At 31.9% G+C, this 22152-nt stretch overlaps 1 protein-coding gene and 1 long non-coding RNA gene across 11 annotated transcripts in view; one reads left to right on the forward strand and one right to left on the reverse strand.

Moving 5' to 3' along the window:
* PRKACB (protein kinase cAMP-activated catalytic subunit beta) overlaps nucleotides 1-22152 on the reverse strand; it is a 113493-nt gene that overhangs the window by 45109 nt on the left and 46232 nt on the right. For 4 of the 9 annotated variants that reach the window (XM_025417857.3, XM_025417854.3, XM_025417855.3 and 1 more), the window contains exon 1: nucleotides 3793-4110. The exons of 1 other annotated variant lie outside the window; for it this stretch is intronic. In XM_025417857.3, coding sequence (XP_025273642.1) covers nucleotides 3793-3799 — 7 coding nt within the window. In that variant the 5' untranslated portion in view covers nucleotides 3800-4110. Of the gene's footprint in view, nucleotides 1-3792; nucleotides 4111-4385; nucleotides 4529-16865; nucleotides 21180-22152 lie in introns of those variants that run through there. 4 more of the 9 variants (XM_025417850.3, XM_025417856.3, XM_025417851.3 and 1 more) reach the window with 4 other exon arrangements.
* Nucleotides 1-22152, forward strand: part of LOC112640991 (uncharacterized) — a 65838-nt gene that overhangs the window by 41855 nt on the left and 1831 nt on the right. The window lies entirely within an intron of this gene.

Here is a 22152-nt window from a genome sequence, read left to right on the forward strand (position 1 = left end):
TCTTTTTTTGTCTTACTTTCTTGTCTTTTTTTTTTTAAATCTTATCTTTCAAGTGAACACACATTTATGTTCACTTGGAATTTTTAAGAATTCAACACAGATACTACTGTAATTTCTTACTTTTAAACTCTCTCCAACATATTTTCTAAATATAAGTTCACTACTCTTTTCCTCTTGAAGTCTGTGATTTATCCTTTAATGATGCATAATCTCATTCATAGACTCCATGTTGTTGCTCTTCTTGTTTATCCATTTATAAACAATGAGAAACCTTTCAAAACTTTACAAATGCCCCCACATAAGATAGATCCTCTCACCTCCTATTTTGGTATGTTAGAGTCAACTTCTCAGACCCTTTGATTAGTACATATTATCAGTTAAATAATTCAGAGACTCTCAGAAATGGGAATGGAGCCAGGACTATAGGGTTTTTTGCTGGTGGTGATGCCCACCACATCAGGGAAGAGCCCTGCTGTATTTTTTTAAGTTTTCACATTTTCAGCTTGGAATAGGCTAACAAATTCTTGGCTGTCCCATAACTGTTTTAAAATGAAAGTAATCACTAGTGTTGGATCTTCTACTCATCTCCCCCAAAGTTTTTCTTCTAACTTCATCCATCCCTCCAAGTTAGTGGGGGTGAAAGTATTATTTATTAATTTTCCATGAAGGCTAAGCTACTCAAGTAAAACAGACTTTGGTGTCTGATCTTCAATCTGATACTGTGTATTTCTGGGCAAGTACACTTTCTTAATTCTAGAACTGATACACTTCTTCCAGTTTTGTGTTCTTATATCTTTAATCTAGAAAACAGAGACCTAGAAAGGGCAGTGATATAAATGCTTTTTGCTCAAGTCTGTAACTTTTGTGTCATTCATAAAAGTTAACCTTCTTCAGAGATCTGCCCTCCACTGCAGTGAGGCCAATAAGAGTTCTCTTCTGGAATTTTCAAATAAGGGTGCTAGTTCTATTCTGATAAGCATATGAATAAAAAAATAAAACATATGACTGATATTTTTCATTGATAAGAAAAGTACTCAAATATGGGTAATTTTTAATCATTCATTTATTTTATAAGAATTTATGAATTCATTACTACATTTGGTACACTGGGGTAACTTAACTACATTTGCACTTCTGGAAACACAGAGATTAACTCAGCACTACCTGTGACTTAAGGAGTTCAAAGTTTGGAGACTGGAAACCAACATGCTTAGTACATAATTTCAGTATACTACAAATAATTGTTATAGTTTATAAGTCTGTTTTAGGACTATAGGAGAATCACCTAACTCTATAGAGCCAATGATGAAGGCACTGAAAAGCATAGCTGGCTTTCATAATTTTTATGATAGAGGATATAACTATGAAAAAGTAGCAAGGAATAATATGTAGTATAGTATGGGCAGATCAAAATTTGATGAGAGAGATGTAGATAAGTAAAGCCAGAAAGGCAGGTCATTGATCCTACATGTCTTACTTTCATTATCTTAGAGAAAATAAGGAATAGCTGGAAGTTTTCATGTTGGGTTATGAAATATGCACATTGGGATTTTAAAAATGGCAGCATGTTATATGTCCGTCTGGAGGGATATTAAAGTGGAAGCTGAGAAGCTAGTGAAGCAATTACCAGAAGAGGACTGAGAATATACAGAATGCCTAATCTTAAGCATTCCAAGTGTTAGGGTGACTAGAGAAAATTGAGTGATTTCTGATTGAATCAATAGAAATTAATGACAGAGTGCCTTCCTGGGGTGGGATTAAAAACAAGTTAGGAATTACCATAGTTTCTGTTTTAAGTTCCCACATGGGCACGGGGATCATTAACAGAAATGAGAATCAATGAAAAAGGAGTAGACTCGGGATGGAAAGAGAAAATTCACGTTTGGGTTGAATGTTCAGGTAACAACTGAAGATGTGGGCATGGATGAGATCATTTAGAGAGAATATAGCATTAAGAGAGGGCCAAAGATAGATTCTCAGAGAAACCTGACACTTAATAGGCAGGAAGGAGAAAGAGTAGCTTTTTAAATAGAAAAATACCACATGCATATAAATACCACATGTATAGCTATAAACTCAGGTAAAAAGGACCAGCATTTGTTTATTTTTACAAATAAAATTATGCTTCACTGTGATTTCCCATATTTTGAAATGGCTAATGCTTGTAATTACTTAGGACAGGAGTAAAATTAGATGAAATTGGACAAGATTGAAAAAGTCAGAATGTCATTGTAGACATTCTGTCTACTAAGAGTCCTATAAGGACAAGCCAATATGGTCAAATATATCAAATATTATTGGAATAATCCATAGATTCTTCAAAGGGAAACAAGTAATAGAAAAGCAGCAACAATTTTCTTTAGCTAAAACCAATACATCCAACTGTAAAACCTCTAGAATGCCACAGTGGTAACCTAAAAATTCTGTCTTAAACCAAACTTTCAAAGAGAAAACACTCATTGGCCAGAGTCAAAGAAATCTAACATTTTAAGTATGATAACCAGGTATATTCAATTTTGATATCCATAGAAATCCTAAGGAATGTTAACATGTTGATTTTGTAATATTAGCCCAAATTTAAAACAGTAGATTAGAAGAATCTATCTACTAACAGGAAAATAACAATAACAATTCTTAATATCTTGCATATAAAAATGTCCTTTAATGTCTAATATCATTTTGTAAACAAATACCTAACTGTTGAAGAGGCTTATATTTTATGGCAGCAGGATAAAAAAATATTTACTGGCAATGAAGTGATCTCCAATTATGGAAGAAAAGGTATATTTATATTTATTTTGAATTCTATCATTATATAGGAAAAATCCAACTCTCTCAGGTTCTGGATTCCAATTCCAAATCCCTTAAGTGTAAATTATAGACTGTTATAAGAAAAACAATATAGCCCTTCTAAAAATGTACCGGAATCAAAGATTAACTTACAAACATCCTCTTTTTAGTTAAGCAAAAAGATGCTAATGAATTATGCTCTAAGCAAATATTTCTCACTCTAACAACAGGATATCTATTTTTAGCTGCAGGTTTGGCTTAAAGTGAACAGCTTTTACCCTATGATAAACTGCAGTATATACTGTAGGATATTTTCTCAAAAAACATTTATGGAAATGTTTTAAAAAAAAGTAATATTACAAAAACAAAAAAAGGAAACTAATGATCACAAACGTACTTTTGTAACAAATTATTTCCCCCGAAAAAGTATCTCTGAAAAATTTTAACAAAGCCTCCAAAACCAAAATGCACATATTTATTTCATTACTAAATCTTTATTTCTCAGTGAACTATAGTTAAAAGCAACCAATAAATCAACAAAATTCTGGCAGCATCTTATTCAAGATTAATATTTTTTAAAGATTACCAAAAGGTAACAAAAATTAATATTAGAATGATAAACCAATAAAATGGAAAGTTCAATGATCTTCAGGATCAGATACTAAAAAGAAATTCTTCTCTTATCATGGTGGGTCTTTTACTCACTAATTTGTGACACAGTAACAACAGTATTTAATGAATACAATAAATCAATCCATAAAGAAAATTAGAAACTGATTACTGGTATTGACTATTAATAGTTGTTTTACTTGTTCACAGTTCTCAATGGATTTTAAAAGCAAATTACTATAATTCCAAAATGCAAAAGCATCAACAGAAAATGTAATTCACTGTGGCCCTGGCTTTACAATTTCCCCCTTAGAAAATATTTTTTCCTCATAGTTAAATATTAAAAAAAAATATAAATATATATAGCTGCAGAGGCTCAGAGAGCATACTTACCACTCATGATGAAAACCAACCTTTCCAAAACATATTGCTCAAAACAACAATCCAACAGCAAAGGGAGTTATGCTAATCTCTAGAGGTAGAAGAACCGATGGTGTAAACACATACACTGGAACATGCAGCACACAGAAAATGAAAATAGCTTTCTTTTGTTTAAAAAAGAAAACCCCCTAGAAGCAAAGCATAACTGCCCAGCATGAGATATCAGTAGTAAACATCAGATTAATGCCAAAGATGTCTATAACTAGATTTAATTTCTTTCAAGCTGGTTATCCTAGCCTCTTTCATATACCACTAGAAAAACTCAAAATGGCAGGGAGAAAATGTTCAAACCAGGATGTATAAGATGTTCTCAATTATATCAGCATGAGTTGTTACCACGGCAACATTAGACCAGCATTATCGGTTCACTTGTAACCAAGGAGTAGCTTTTCTAAAGCTTTAATCAAGCAAGACAAATAAAATATCTTTTTATTTTAGAGCCACATGATTTAAAAATTACCACGTTTCTTAAATTTAAGCACTTATCTACCCTTTTTACATCTTTCAAAGCTATAAAAAAATTGCTGTTTTCTTCAAATACTCACACAATCCCATGTTGAACCTGGCAAGGAACAAACAGCAGAATGATTGCACCTAAACGTCTTTCAATTACACCAGCTCTTACTGCTAGCTGTGGACCTCACTGATATTAAAATGCTGTGTGCTGTTGCTAGTGACTATTGGCGATGAATCTTATTGCCCAGATCGCTGATAGCTTTCATTTTTCATGAGCCAGAAAGCTATACTGCAGCACAAATGTTAACCATTTAAACATTCTGTATTATGGAAGAAACAAAATACAACGCTATATTTCTTCATTTATAAAGCAGAATCATAAAATAATTTACTATAAACTTCTGTTAAATTCAGCATTACAAACAGTGTCAGATGCCACTTACGTGGTTTTCAAAAAAGGATAATATACACAAGTTACTAGAGATCACTGTTGAAGTGTAAAATTCTTTACATCAAAAAGGATGAAGATGACAGATTGTATAGCAAGGTGGGCAGACTGGATAACATGGTGAACAGACTGTTCTGATTCCCAGAGACCTAAATTTTGTACCAAAATGGTACAAAGGATAGAATGGTACCTTGTTAAATGGAACTTCAGCAAGTGAACTTGCCATTTTAAAAGCTGCTAGGTGAGACAGGACTTCTGGTGATGGGGGAATGAAGAAGTCAGCAAATCTTTTCTCTAAGAAACAGCTAAGAAGCTGAACAAAATTGTCAAAAACAACAACTTTATGGCTCTGGAAATCTAGCAATCACAAAATAATAAATTGAGAAGCATGTATTCATGAGAAACAGCTAAGCTTTGTATAAGAACAGTGGGAGTCTGTGGTGGTCTTGCTTGGTGCTGCTCCTGTTCCCTCAATAGCTTAGTCAGGGGAGTATTTCTCTCAGGTGGGGCTGGCCATGACAACCAGCAGCTTTGCTGCCAGAGAGGGCTGACGTGATATACAGAGGAGGCCAAAAAAATTCCACATATGATGCTGTAAATAAAAAAAGCAAACTCTAGGAAATTAATAGGGAAAGTGTCCAGCTTTGCTAGTCTAAAGTTGTGGCCTTGGTAGGGGTGAGCAGCAGACTGTAGCCTAGCAAAAAATTTAACACAGAAAATGGAAATGAGAGAATCAAGGAGGATGTAAATAAGCTCTTCACATATCCTGGCTAGCTAGGAAGCTATTCCAAGAGGGCCCTACAGAAAGTTAAAGCTGGTACAGACTTGAAAACTGCCTGAACATGAATGTGCCCCTCACTCCACTAATAGCTCCATCAGCACAGATTTCTTTAAACCTCTGATCAATCAACGAATAACCATCAAGTTATACAGACACAGAGTAATCCCTAGCAGAGAAATCAGCAGCCAGACACCATGAGGGACAGACCATATATTAAGGCCAAAACATAATTAAAAATAAATAAAAATAACCAGGAAATAAAAAAATAATCAGAATCCAGAACTGCTAAAAATATCATTTTTTAAAAATCGATTTTTGACAAAAAATTATATAATCCATAATGAAAGAAAAAGCAGTCAATAGAAAATGTCTCTGAATAGGTCAAGATATAGGATTTAGCAGACAAAAGACTTTAAAACAGCTATTATAAATATATCAAAGAATAAAAGGAAATGTTTAAAGAATTAAAGGAAAATGTAATGGCAATGATATAATAATGTTTCAGTACATAAAGAGAAACTATTTACAACATAAAAATTATAGACTTTCTTTTTTTTTTTTTTTTTTTTTAAATTATAGACTTTCAAAGTACAATAACCAAAATTTACATAGGCCCAAGAGAAGATCTGAGGAGGGCAAAGTATGAATCAATGAATGTGAAGATAGATCAATACAAATATCCATACTGAAAAATACAGAGAACAAGAGGTAGAAAAAAATAAATGAACAAACCTCACAAATCTGTAGGACAGCAAAGGTTTTAACATACATGTAATAGAAATCCTAGAAGGTGAGGAGAAAGACAAAGGGCAAAGAAAAAATATTCAAAGAAATAAAGGTTGAAAATCCAATTGGATGGAAAACACTACCCCACAGATCCAAAAGTTCAAATAATACCAACTAGAATAAACACAAAGAGATCCATACCTAGACACATCATACTCAAGTTTTTGAAAGACAAAGAGAAAATATTAAAAGCAGGAGAAAAATGACTAATCATGTACAAGGAAAGAGCAATAGGATTCATGATGAGTTCTTATCAGAAATAGGTTAGAAGGCAATGGAATGATATATTCAGAGAGTGCTAAAAGAAAAAAGAAACAAACCTGTTAACAAAAATTTTCTATCCAAAACATTATTCTCCAAAAACAAAGGTAGATAGACATTCCCAAATAAACAACAGCTGAGAATGTTTGTTGCAAGCAGAAATACTTAATGATGCCCTTCAGGGTAAAAGGAAATGACATTAGAAAATACTCAAATTGACAGGAAGAAATGAAGAATACCGGAAATGGTAAAAATAAAAGTAAAAGACTTTACAAATACATACTTTTCTGTCTTCTCTTAATTTCTTAAAAGGACTTAAATTGTATGAAATTGCATTGCTGGGATTACAGAAAGATACACGTAATATATATGAAAATAATAATAGAGATGGAGAAGAAATTGAGCTATTATGGATCAAAATAACTACATTTTACTAGAATTAAGTCAGTACTATCTTGAAGTAGACTGTGATAAGGTAAAATGTGCATTATAACTCCTAAATCATTAAGAAAATATCTTTTAAAAATTTAGTTAAAAAACAAAGAAGAATTAAAATGGGACCTAACAAATATTTAACACTAAAGATATAAAAGAGAGACACAACAAAAAATATAAGACATATAGAAAACAAATAGCACAATGGAAGATGTAAATCCAACCATAACAATTATTACACATTGGATGTGAATGGAATAAAGACACATCAAAAGGAAGAAATTATCAGACTGGATTAAAAAAAGCAAGGTCCAACTATACACCATCTACAAAAGCCAGATTTAAGCTATAAATAGGTTGAAAGTAAAAGAAAAAGATATACCATGCAAATAGTAACCATAAAACAGTGGAGTATCTAAATCAGTATCAGACAAAAAGGAATTTAAGAGAAAAAAAATAGTATTTATGACAAAAAAGACATTTCATAATAATAAAAGGGCCAATACATCTGAGATTAAATAATTATAAATGTATATGCACTTAACAAGACAGCACCCAACATACTAAAACAAAAAAGAAAGAATTGAAAGGAAAACTAGATAATTCAACAATTATAGTTGAAGACTTCAATATTCCCCCTCTCAATAGTTCATGAAAAAACTAGACAAATACTCAGCAAATATAGAGAAAATTTGAATAATACCATTAAAATTTGACATTTATAAAACACAGCACCTACCATCATCAAAATATTTAGTGTTTTCAAGCACACATGGAAATTCCCATACTAAGCATATGCTAAATAATCTATTAATCTGAAAGGACTAAAAATCATTCAAAATATGTTCTCTGATCACAGCAGTATTAAATTAAAAATCAACAACAAAAAATCTGGAAATCCCCAAATATTTGGATTTAAATCACAAAGAAATCGAAAGGGCAATTAGAAAATGTTTTGAACTGAATATAGAAACACCTATAAGAAATCAACATTTATGAAATGTAGATAAAGCAGAGCTTAGAGGGAAATTTGCAGATTTAAACACCTATATTAGAAAAGAAGAAAGGTCTCAAAGGGTATTTTAAGCTTCCACCTTAAGAAACTCAACAAAGAAGATCACATTAAGCCAAAACCAAACAGCAGATCAGAGCAAAATTCAATGAAACAGAAAACAGAAAAACAATAGAAGAAATGAATAACCAAAAATTTTACTGATAAACCATAAGCTAGACTGATGGAACATTAAAACTCACAAAAACATAACAAAACAAAATAAAATAGAGAAGATACTAATTACCCATATCAAAAATGAAAAGACAACATCATCACTGACACTAGAGAAATTTTAAAAATTATAAGGGAATACTATAAAACTTTATTTTGATTATATAACTTAGATGAACTGGACAAATTCATAGAAGGACACGTTACTGAAACTAACTCAAGAAGAAATAGAAAATCTGAAAAGATCTATGAACAAATTAAAGTGTTGAATTAGTAATAAAATTTTTTCCCACAAAGAAAAGCACATGTCCATATGGTTTCATTAGGGGATTCTATGAAACATCCAAAGATATAATACCAATCCTACATAAACTTTTACAGAATATAGAGGAGGATGTGACACTTTCCAATTTATCCTATAATGTCCAATACCAAAACAAGACAAAACTGGACAAAGATTAAAAGAAAATTACAGGGTAGCCCAAGTGGCTCAGCGGTTTAGCACCACATTCAGCCCAGGGCCTGATCCTGGAGACCCAAGATCAAGTCCCACGTCAGGTTCCCTGCATGGAGCCTGCTTCTCCCTCTGTCTGTGTCTCTGCCTCTCTCTTTCTCTCTCTCTCTCTGTCTCTCATGAATAAATAATTAAAATCTTAAAAGAAAATACAGACTAATATCCACTACAATGCAAATATCCTTTTCGAATTATTAATAAACCTAATCCAGCAGTATATAAAAAGGATTATATACCATGACCATGTAGGATTTATCCCAGGATGGTTCAGCATTGAAAACCAATTAATGAAATATACTTTATTAATAAAAGACAAAACTATGTAATCATGTGAATAAATGAGGAAGCAGCATTCCATAAAATTCAACACCTGTCATAAAAGCTTTCAACAAACTAGGAGGGAACTTCATCAAGCTGATAAAGGGCATGTGTGTGGGGGGGCATGCTATAGCTTATTATATCATATATAATGGTGAAAGATGGAGGGTTTTCCCCCTAAGACTGGGAATAAGGCAAGGATGTCTGCACTCACCACTTCTATGCAATTTTGTATTAGAAGTTCTAGCCAGTGCAATAAGGTAAGAAAAAAGGCAGATAGATTGATAAGAAAGAAAGCTATCTTTATTTGCAGATGACTTGATTCTATTTGTAGAAAATTCTAAGGAATCTACAAAGAAATTACTAGAACTAATAAATGAGTTTATTAACATCATAGGATGTAAGATTAATATACAAAAATCAATAACATTTTAATATTCTAGGGACAAACAATCCAAACATAAAAGAAACTACTCCATTCACAACAGTATTAACAGAAATAAAATATTTAAAAATCAATTTTAATAAGACTTCCTCACTAAAAAATAGAAAATACTGCATAGAAATTAAAGAACATCTATCTATAAAATGGAGAAATATTTCATCTGCATGGATCATAACATTCAATATTGTTAAAATAGCAATTCTTTACAAATTAATCTATAGATTGAGAAAATCCCAGACTTTTTCTTTTTTTTTAAGAAACTGATAGCTGATGCTAAAACCTGGATTTAAAAAGTGCAGTAAAGGGCACCTGAGTGGCTCAGTTGGTTAAGCATCTGCCTTCAGCTCAGGTCATGATCCCAGGGTTCTGGGATCGAGTTCCGCATCAGGGTCCTTGCTCAGCGGGGAGCCTCCTTCTCTCTCTCCTCCCCACTCATGATCTCTCTATCTCTGTCTCTCTCTCTCTCAAATAAAATCTTTAAAAAAACTGTATAACTTTATGAAGGGGAAAAAAAAAACTTCACTCTGTACCTCACCTCATATACAAAACAACCCAAAAAAGGGATTTTTAGATGAAAGCTGAGAAATACCATGAGGATCAAACAAAATGTAATTGTGAGCTACATCTGAGTTACAGACAACCAGTTTGCTATCCCTGGACAAGATGTTCGGGAGAGGACGGCTGATTTTGGTACACTGTGGGGGAAGGGCTAAAGATAATCTTGTCAAACATTCAACCTGCCATGGAAGTCAGGGTCAGGAGGCATGTAAGTATAAATTAAGGAAACTAAATCCTGTGAATATCCCTTGGATAAGCATAACACTGAAAAGGATAATCATTCTCCTATTAAGAACCACTAAGGTCTCCGCAAGAATCAGTGTCATCACATCAAAAGCAAGGATACATCCATCAGATTCTTTGGGACCAGGATTAAACCATGAAACCATGTAGCAGTGGCAAAAATCAATCGAAGCTAAAAATGAGACCATTAGCTTGTATACTAATCAAAATACTTATCTCTTTCCTCATTTACACTTTGAAAGGAAGATTAGCCTCTCTGTAATGAGTAAACTTCAAAAGTTTAGCAATACGTGAAGGGGGCTGGAAGGAGACACAAAGAAAAGAGCTACTTACTTAGCAGTCCTGTTAATATGAACAGAAGAGTGCAAGTGATTAATCTGAATATTTAAAGGATGAAACATTACTTGTATCCTAGTGGGCCATACTGATTATACAACTAGTGAAAAACAGAGTTAAAAACAGCCATTATTTTAGGACTTTGCAAGTAATATTCAATCCTTCAGAGAATATATCACTCCATTTTCAATCTATTAGATCTTTTGGATGGCATCTTATTTCCAAAGTTCTCTTTCTAGCCTGTTGGTCTTCTTGGTCCTCATAATATACATGTTGTCTCAGCATCTAACAGGAAACCTAAGATACAAACCTTTGCTATAGAAGCCAGAGACCTGTTTTTCCAACGCAAATTTAGAAAGATTTCACAAAATAGCTACCAAAAGCATGAGCTCTGGAGCCAGACTGCCTAGGTTCAAATTTCTTCCTTTCGATATGTTACCTTGAAGAAATTACTGTCCCTTAATGTGCTTTAGATTATAGTCTGTTGATTACCAAGGAATATCTAATGATAATGCTCTATTCAGTAACTAAAACATATCTCTCAGACCATTTGCTATTAATAATTGACCAATTTTGAAAAGTGGAAAATTTTTATAAACACTAATAATAAAGGAGAAAATAAAGCATGTTTGATGTGCCAGAAAATTACACTAGGGAATTTGAATGTCTTCTCTGAATACTGAAGCAAATTTAACTCCAAAAGGATATATTACTTGTATATCTGGGGTGCAATTAATTTAATACAAAAGCCTTAAAACAGTCATAACAGTTTTCTAAATTTTCCTATAAAATATAAAAATAATGCATTCAAAGATTTAGCTACAAAGATGTTTATCACAGTGTTTTTAAATATAATAGCAAAAATTAAAAGCAATCTAGATGGTCAGTGTTCAGTTGAATAAATTGTGGTGCATCCTTACAACTGAATGCAAAATAAGCCATCTAAAAAGATACTGTGGAACATGTTGAGCAAAAATGTTATGAAATATTGTATACTAAAAGATCCAAATTGGGATCCCTGGGTGGCGCAGCGGTTTGGCGCCTGCCTTTGGCCCAGGGCGCGATCCTGGAGACCCGGGATCGAATCCCACATCGGGCTCCCGGTGCATGGAGCCTGCTTCTCCCTCTGCCTGTGTCTCTGCCTCTCTCTCTCTCTGTGACTATCATAAATAAATAAAAATTAAAAAAAAAATAAAAAAAATAAAAGATCCAAATTTAGGGGCTGGTGGAAATTTATTTATGCAAAAAACAGACTATATATACAAAAGATGATAGCAGTGGTTATCTTTTGGTGGGATTGTGTGATTTTTTAAATATTTTTCTCTGTTTTTTTCTAAGGTTTGCAAATTTTCCCCAATGAAGGTATGTTATTTGGTAATCAAGTTAAAATAGTCCTGGGGAAAAAGTGTTTCTCAAACTTTGACATACATATGAATCAGCTAGGTAATTCTGTTAAAATGCAGATTCTGACTCAGTTTTGATAGGGCCTGAGAGTCTTCTTTTCTAACAGGCTTCGCAGTGATGCTAATGCTATTGGATTGGCAACAGACTTTGTGTAGCACATTACCTAGAATATATACTTAATCTTCCTTCTCTAACGATGTAGTATGTAGTATGTAGCCATGTAGTACGGCTATTCTTGTAAAACACAAGCAAATAAAAGCTACTCTTTATGTTATTACACTTGATATACTATTTGGGATTACTAAATAGCCCATGGAAACATTTTCTAATTTTAAATTATTTAATATCCCAATTGGTTGAATATAAGGTCTGCTGAGTATTCAAATTCTTATAAGCAATCACGATAAAAATACATAGATAACACTGAAGAGTTTAGTGCCTCTGGAATGTCGTATTTTCTAGGTTTCAGGTCAGCATTTTACTGATTTTGGTTAATGACCATAAGGCCTTTGAAATAAATTGCAAAGATCATAATAGAACAAATTAGAGAAAGCTTGTTAGTTTAAGACCATAGTGATATTTAATGGAAATCTAATAAAAAAAAAACTCAGTGTTTATTGAGAACTGTGCTGGCAATAGCAAAAATAAATGGAAAAATTTATGCCCGCTAGCAGTTCAAAGCCAAATAGCGGAGGTAGGTAACTTAAGGACTAATGTAATATAACTTTAAATCTATAAAATAAACCATAACTGAAGTGGACATAAGATGATAGGAGAATACAGGAAGCAATTATGAATTCTAATTGAATGAAAAACAGTAAAGGAATGCTTTGGTGATTTTGTTAGAGATAATATTTGAACAGAGTCTGAAAATACGAGCAGATCTCACCACTGGTAGAGGTAAGGAAAAGGAATCCCAGGTAGAAGAACCATCTTAAATTAGCACTATTATTGTAAAGGGAATCCAGTGTCTGACTAGATTTGCCATGGTCATGTAGTGACCAAAAGTCTTAGTTGTAATTACCTGCCCAGCTCAAATAGAAAATGTATAGTATCCAAAAAACCTCTCCTTTCAGTTGAATAAGCAAGTTAACTTTTATTATGCTTGTTAAAATTAAAATTCTTTAGGTGCTTTTAACAAAGATTGAATATATATTATGTTCCACTTTTAAAAACTAGATTAGCCCCCCCATTACTGTTCAAAATTCTGAATATATAATAGATTTCAAAAATCAGATCCATAGACTACCTTTGTAGACAGTATCTTACTATGTCTTTTAAGTAAATCCTAAATTTTCATATTTTCACATACTTTGTGTTATTTATTTTCTTATAATAAATATCTTTTCCTCCTTCTGAGTCTCTAGGCTCAATTCATTCTTTATATTCTTGAAGGTCTCATCTCCCCTTAATGTTAATTTCTTCTTACACTAAGTTCCCATAGTAACAGTACATATTTTTAAGTAACCATGTCATTATACCTTAAATATTATGTTCTTCATGTTTGCTCTTCCTACTCTTGTTTTTGAGGTTAAGTACTAGATCTTATTTTTCCCAGAGCTCATTTATAGACAATGATACAGTAAATTTTCAAAAAGCATTTACCAAATGAATAAAAATCGATTACCTCCAAGAAGCTTATAGAATAGCTGCTGATGGAAAATGTAGATAGAAGGATAATGTGGAAGGTCTTCTAGCTTAGAAGTTACAATGGCATAGATTCAGTGGCCTAAGAAATAAACATGAAAGGGGTACCTGGGTGGCTCAGTCACTTAAGCGTCTGACTCTTGAATTCATAGCTTGATCTCAAGGTCATGAGATTGAACCCAGCATTGAGCTCCATGCTCTCAGTATGGAGTCTGCTTGAGATTCTATCTCTCTTTCACTCTCTCTCTCTCCCTGTCCCTCCCTATCCCTCTCTAAAATAAATGAATAAATCTCTAAGAAAAAAAAAGAAATAAACGAAAGTGAATTGTCTTAAAGATTGTATGAGCTTCGGAAAGGTAAAACTGGCAGATAAAGTAATCTGATAAAACACATTAGCTATCTAATTCTATTTGAAGAAACCCATATATAAAATCACTTATTTGTTTAATATGATATTTAAATCTAAGATTCACTCATATGGATTTATATTGACCAGAAAACTAGCCTGCCAATTCATGGGAAAGGAGAATAAGAAAAGTGTTTGAAGGTATTCACCTATTCAATCCTTAAAATGTTGTTATTAGATATTCATTAAGTGTATAAAGTCCAATATTTAAAACATGAAAACTTCAATCCAGTTCAGCATTATAAATTCGATATACTATTTATGATCAAAGGATGATTTAAAAGCTAACCATAACACATTTGCTACAAAGAGAATTCAATGAATGTCAATACTCCCATTCATTCTAAGAACAAAAAGCAGAATTTCTCCATGTTTTTCTTTTGAACTTCATGTACTTATATGTGGATGGAATCAACTGTTAAATATTTATGTTATCAAACAGGAATTCCTGTTAGTAGTAAAAGACAAAACACAGTTAAGGCACCTGGAAACTACTATGTGGCTTTTATTCTGTATTTCTTCCTATATTTACTGTCATTAGAGAAGAAATTTTGATTAAAACTTGTTACATTTCATAAATGCCTAAATTGACAATTAATTCTTACTCAATAGTTCACAAATCTAATTTTTAAAGTATTATATGTATTTTTCTGTGCTTAGTTGACTTCTTAAAATAGCACTTTTGGAACAAGCATACTCAGAGTGTTTATTATCAGGAGATAGTACATTCCTTTTTCTTGTCAAACAAGTCATACAAGTAGAATGCTTTAAGTAGCTTTGAAGAATGTGGTTTTCAGAAAAACTGCATATAGTCAAAACTCCTGCAACTCAATCTGTAAATGAGAATTTGTGTTTTCACCACAAAAATAAACCCTGGAATTCTGAAATGATAAGATTCCCGTTTCTGTTGTATCAGTGTTTTTTCTCCTCTGTAGCAACACATTCCACAGTAGAAAACTAAAGCTTGTGTGTACTATGCTCATCATTATGTAAATAAAATTATTGTGTCTATTCTGATATTTTGAGGATATGAAAGAGAAGAGGGTAGAAGAATACTTGATTAAAGAACATTCAGTTACTCTATTTCTTTTATTATGCCTATTTTTGCAGGGCTACAAGTCCTGCACCTAATTTTACTTGTGTTACAATTCTACTATTTATACTACTTTGTGACATCACAATAAAGAAAAATGTTAACAGCATTTTATCAAGTTTGTTTTTTTCTAAAAGAAATCATGCTCATGATGTTATCTTCGATTCTAGGTTTTGAAGTGTGTTTCAAAAAACATCACAGGCCCCATACATTTAAAAAATGGTGAGAGTATACTTCAAACATAACTTTTAATTACTACAAGCCTGTGATATTCATTCATTTGAGATACACTTACTAAACAAACACCCACTATTTGAAGCAGTAGGTACTAGTGAAACAGAAACTAATTCAGTACTGTCCTCATTCTTCATTGAATGCTTAATTAAAAGGTCTTCAAATTGCATGAAAAAGATTTCCAAAGGGACCTAGGAGAATGTAATTCAACAGAATAGGACAAGTAGAATGAATAACAAACTTCCGTTGTATGTTTAATTTTAATAATGTAGTATTATTGCCAATATTTAACAGTTCATTTACTTGAAGATAATTGAGATTCCTCACCTATCAACCTGCTAAACAGTAAGGATTAATTATTAATTACAATCAAATTATTCTGTAAGTAAGAAAAACTCTAATATATAGGTTCTTTACTGTCTCCTTTAAACAGCTCAAAGAAGATAAACAAATTCTGATGCAGTAAATAAATAATTCAAATAAGCTTTTATAGAACCATGAAGGAGTAAAGTTTGTAAACCATTCTTGGTTTATCTATTTAAACTTAGTTTTAAACTGCTATGGAATATATAAACAGAAAAAGGCAAAATCTAGTGCTATTTGATTATCAAACTCACCAAAAAGGGCAAAGGTACCAAGGTTAATTCTATTGTTCCTTTAATCACAATGACAAAAATACCTTGGGGAGGGTCCAAGGTGAGATGTGGAATGGAGGCACTGGTATTGTTTACGCGTGAAATTTATCTATTAAGTGCATGTCACCAAAAATGGTTACATATCACTATTTTAGCAAAGCAGCAAGTCCAAACATTTTAACATGCCTGGAAAGAATGTGATGTATGCATAAACAACTTTTTCCTCTTCTAACTGGAATTATAAATAACATAAAATTATAAAAGTTTTTGATATTTATAATGTCATAAATATAAGATTTCACATAGAATAGTTATACTATACCATCATAATCGAAATCCTGCTTGTAAAACTGAAGTAACTTTTACACAGGCATTTAAAAATAAATAATGGTAAACAGAACTTTAATTATAAATTCAAGAGTCTTCTCTTTTAAATCTTAAGGCTTATAAAATCCAAAATTAAAAAAAAACTAAAAAATAATTCTAAAATTTAGGCTTTTCACTTTTATAGAAGAACAAAAACAAACAAAAAAACAGTAACATACACTAGAAATAAAGAATTCTATAGAAAATTTCCTACTTGTATGTGACTAATGGTCACATATAAAACAAAACAATGAACTACACAATTCAGTTCAACTTATAATCAAGTTTCTGTGAAATTTTGCAACTTCATCCTGCAAAATGTCCTTGTGCAAATCATATAAGACAAACACTGTTCTTTATGTTTGATTCTAAAACTCCAATTAGTATTTTAGCCTCTAGTCAAAATGTATCATTAAAAAAAAAAAAAAACTTACTTGATCTGTCCCATAAAGCAGTATGTTCAGAGAAATGAAGGCTGTCATTTTCCAGAGTTGTTTTCTGATCATGTGAAGTACCTTTAGAATGTCTATGAAATAATCGGCTAGCAAAACCTTCCAATTTCTGAAGAGCAGTTGTACCTGTATACTGGTTACAGGATAGTTCTTTATAAGCTGCCATTCATGTGCATTTACACTTTACTTAAAGTAACTGAAAATATTTCCAGAAGGAGCTCAACAAGTTCTTACACAGAAGCTAAGAGCTATGCATTTGTCAAACTTCCTGTTTGCAGGGTATTCAAACCACTACTGCTGTTCTGTTTCCTGTTAATATAAAACAGTACATTACTGAGCCTTTCTTAGCAAACTCTTCATCTCAGCTAGAGATGGGGATTTTAAAGACTTGCAATATCAGCCTAAAAGGTTTTATGCTTATGAGTGTTTAATATTAATATATAGGCTAATGAGAACATTAAAGATAAGACTTTATATATACATAGACTAAGAAAAAACTTTCTAAAAAAGAAAACTAGTTAAACATGTATTACAACCTTATGCAAACAATTCAAGGCCAAGCCACTCTCCAAATATAATATTTTAAAAAGGCTGTGTTTTTTTGCAGGAGACTAACTGACACACAGATTTTGTGAATTCTATTAAGCAGTTAACTTTTCTGAAAATTTGTATAAAATAGATATTAAAGTTCTCACAAAAAAACTTTATAACATGTTTTAACTGAGAAAAATCTGAACTAGCACTTAAAAAAAGAACTGAATGTTGCTAACTCATTGACTTAAGTCGAATATATACAGGAACTACAAAAATGTGAGTACTATGTGAACAGTATGAGAGTACTGCTTATCAAACAGAGTCTGCTGACAAGTGCTTATCAGCAGTATATTTAAAGACATTCTAAAATATGAAAAAAGGAACAAAATATGAGATTTATAATTATATAAAATCAGCCACAGCAAGACATTTCAACTGAGAAAAAAAATTCCTTCTACTTTACTAAAACATGTTAATTTTTAAACTTAACACTGAGTACTACTGCTTCCCTGATCCCTAACTTTAGGTTTGACTTAGAAACAACTCTGATTAAAAGTAAATAAAACTTGTCACTGTCCATTTGCAGGAAAAAAAAGCAACCTGTGATATTTAATGATGATTTTGAGTATTTGCCTTTTTAACACTAATTAAAGGATGAGAAATCTATATGCTTTTTTTCTTGGGAGGGAGAGAAGGATCTACCTAAAAATATCTTAATCCAGATTTCCTGCCAACAGCTTGACAAATAGAATAGAAACAATAATAATAAATAGAATAAATCGGAACAAAAATATAATCAATTTAGGACAACACACACAATTGAGGAATGAATTTTGCCAAGTAACAGCTCATATGTGTACATTTTATTTTGTGTAATAAAATTAGTATCAATGTAACAAAATAGGCAACAGTATAATATTAAGCTTTTAAAATTTGTAGCTTTCTGTGTAAATGTGTGTGTAAGAATAATTTTTTATTAACATCTGACAGTGTTACACAAAACAAACACTGAACAAGTGTCTGCAGTCTTTAATAAACCTCTATAGATCATGGAAGGACTAAAGGGGCAGAAGTCGATGAAATTCCTTAATTCTCTGTTATGCTGTCTTGGGAGAAATTCTATTTATCCTTAAGGCTCACTCCAACTGTCACCTCTTTACTGAATTTTCCCATATATTTCCTAGAAAATAAATTGCTCTCTCCCTTTTCTTTCTTCTTTTTCTTTTCTTTTCTTTTCTTTTCCTTTTTCTTTTCTTTTCTTTTCTTTTTTCTTTTCTTTTCTTTTTCTTTTCTTTTCTTTTCCCTTCCTTCGTTCCTTCCTTCCTTCCTTTTCTTTTTAAACTTTCTTTCTTTTTTAAATTTTATTTATTTATTCACAAGAGACACAGGCAGAGGGAGAAAGGCTCCATGCAAGGGAGCCTGATGTGGGACTCCATCCTGGGTCTCCAGGATCATGCCCTGGGCTGAAGGTGGCACTAAACCACTGAGCCACCTGGGCTGCCCCAACTCTCTCCTTTTTCCACTGATTTTAAACTTTTGTGTTAAAACTTGCTGTTTATATATTTATGTCTCAAACTGAGTTACTTGAATTCATAAATGTAATGCATGTAATACATACTCAAATATGTTGAAGCATTCATTTTCAACAAATTAAAGGTCTAAGTAAAATCAAATAACATGAAAATGTTTTAATTTTATGTATGCAATATCACTGAAACTTTTTCTCTATATTCAGCTACTAAATTTTGTTCATTCTTTGGGTTTCATTTTTATATTGTGCAAATGTGAATTTCTAAGATAATTTCTTGTTTTCCCTGCTTCCAGTCCTTTCTTTCATTCATTTCTGACACTTTAACCTTCCCCAAATATTACACTCATGGTATCCCCTTACCAAATGCATTAACTAACCCTAACATTTCAGCTTCACTATATTCATTTTTAACATGTTTAACCAGGCATATTCAACATTGCTCAAGTTTAGTACAGGTATTCCAGATTCCTAACGCTAGCACTAAGATTAATTTATTTAAAACAATGCATAAGGCTTACAGCAAAGTAAGTATAGAAGGAGGAGGAACAGGAGGAAGTAAGCCTCACTAGGTGAGTGAAAACCCTACATTTGAAACCTGGACCTTTAAAAAAAAAAAACAAAAAAAACTGTCTCCATTTGTTACCAAGTCCTTAAGTAGTCTCTTTGGTCTGCAGAGCAATGTTCCTATATATGGTAATGTGACCAGGAAGTTGTTGCTATGGAAGTACTTAGGCAATTTGATTATTATTAAAAAGAAGAACTCTACTGGCATCTACTGCTAGAAGGAAACAACTGCAGCTTTAACTAAAACTGAATTCCATCCTTCATAACTGAAATTAATCTTAAGAAGTATATTGCTTGTTATTCGTCCTGATGGTATTTCCAGAACTTTAATTTGTACTAAGATGTCTAGCCCTGTATTCCAAATTTTATGTAATAGCATATTTTATAATCTAGTAATTTAATTAATGTATGATAATAAAACCAGAGTAATCAACCTTGAGGTTATCAAGTCCTTAATATTCATTCTGCTTTAATTTTTGAAATTATAACAATTTGCAGAGTTGAATCGCCTTTGATTACCATAAGATACTACAAAATATTGTTTTTCCCCTCATATTTAGTAATACTGATGAAACCTTATATTTGCCAATTAGTTTATAACATATAAATTGGGAGATTCCCACTGGCTCATTAGATGTTTGTAAATGTAGGCAGGACAGGTGTTATTATCTCTACTTTAAGATGAGAAAATAAATTTATAAACATTAAGCGACTTACCCAAAGTCACTTAACTATTCTGGTTCCTAGATCCAAGCTCCTTACTGAGCAACAACAGTGATTAACAAAGGAAAGTAAAGATTTTTTCAAATGCAGTATTTTTTGAATAAGGATGGGAAAGTGGGAATAAAAGAATAGTAACAAGGTGGCATTAGTTCTTGGATATACTGTTCAGAGTCTAAGAATCTGCCATTAGAATGTTTCCATTCAGATGGTTGGTCAACTTATAGCCATGTGACTTCATTGTCTAATTTTAGGTTCACAATCATGCTGAGGCCAAGAATAACTGTGTACTTTAGAATTTCAAGGTTAAAGAAAACATAAAAGCATATTTGATACATAAAGGATGTATTTGTTCCATGTAGAGGGCAAATAATATGACCATGATCTCTGGTATTCAAATAAAGGTTTTAGGGTAATGGTTTTGCCTTTCACAAAATGTTTTAAATGGGTTCATGTCTCTTATAAATGGATTTATATCTCTTATAAATGGATTCAACCTTTTAAGATTGGCTTCTTTCATTTAGTACAGTGTAACAAAGGAGGCTCATCTTTGTTGTGTTTTAAGTTCACTCATTTTTCATTGCTGAATAGTATACCATTGCATGGATTTACCAGAATTTACATATCCATTCACAATGGAATTGCCTTTGGACCTTGTCATAAATCAATTAATAATATTTGTCTGAGTCTATTCTGAACTCTATCCTGTTCCACTGATTTGTGTGTGTGTCAGTGTTTTCATCAATATCGTACTGTGTTGGTTACTATAGGTTTCTAGTAAGTCTTAAATCTGATAGTGTAAATCTTCCAACATTTTCTTCTTTTTAATTGTTTTAACTATTAAAGTTCCTTAACTTTTCCATATGTATTTTAAGACTGTCTGTGTCTACAAAAATAGTCTGGCTGGGACTTTATTAAGATTGTGTTTACTGAAAGAAATGACATCTCAATATACAGAGTCTTTCAATCCATGATCATAGTGTATCTCTTCATTTACCTGAATCTTTGATTTCTTTCATCAGTGTTTTATACTCTTGAGCATAAGGATCCTACACATATTTTGTTAAGAGTCACACCCATATATTTTTAAATTGGAGTTATTGTAAATGGCACTTTAAAAATATTTACAATTGTTCACTGCTAGTATACAGAAGTAGGACTTATTTATAAATTTAACCTTGTATATTACAACCTTGCTAATAAGCACATTTATCAGTTTTAGGAGGTTTTTTTGGGGGGAGAGGGAGATTTCTTAGGATTTTCTATGTAAGCAATCATGTCATTTTTGAAAAAGATAGTTTTTTTTTTTTTTAGATAGTTTATTTCTAGGACTTTCAGTAATAATGTTGAACAAGAGTATCAAGATGGACATCCTTGTCCTATTCCCAATCTTAGAGAGCAAGCATTTAGTTTTTCATCATTTAGTATGTGTCAGCTGTGGACATTTTTTGCAATTGCCCCGTATCAAGATAAGGAATTTCCTTTGTATTCCTAGTTAGCTGGGTATTTTTCTTTTTATATTAGAGGGATATTGAATTTTATCTAATGCTTTTACAGCATCTATTGTTATGATTATATGGTTTTACTTCTTTAGTCTGCTAATATGATAGATTACAGTTACTGATTAATTTTCAAAATTTTTTTTTTTTTTTAATTTTCAAATATTAAACCAGTCTTGAATCCCCAGGAAAAATACCTCTTGGTCTTATTGTATTATACTATTCTTTTTATATATTGCTGGATTCACTTTACTGATACTTTTTAAGGATTTTGTATATGTTTATAAAGATACTATTTTCAAATTTTCTTTTCATTACTATTTTTGAATGATTTTGATACCAGGTTTAGGATGACCTCATAAAATGTGTTGAGAGATACTCTGTCTTCTATTTTCCCAGAGAGCCTGCAGAGAAGTGGTAT

This window comes from Canis lupus, chromosome 6 (assembly GCF_003254725.2).
Source record: "Canis lupus dingo isolate Sandy chromosome 6, ASM325472v2, whole genome shotgun sequence".
NCBI lineage: Eukaryota > Metazoa > Chordata > Mammalia > Carnivora > Canidae > Canis > Canis lupus.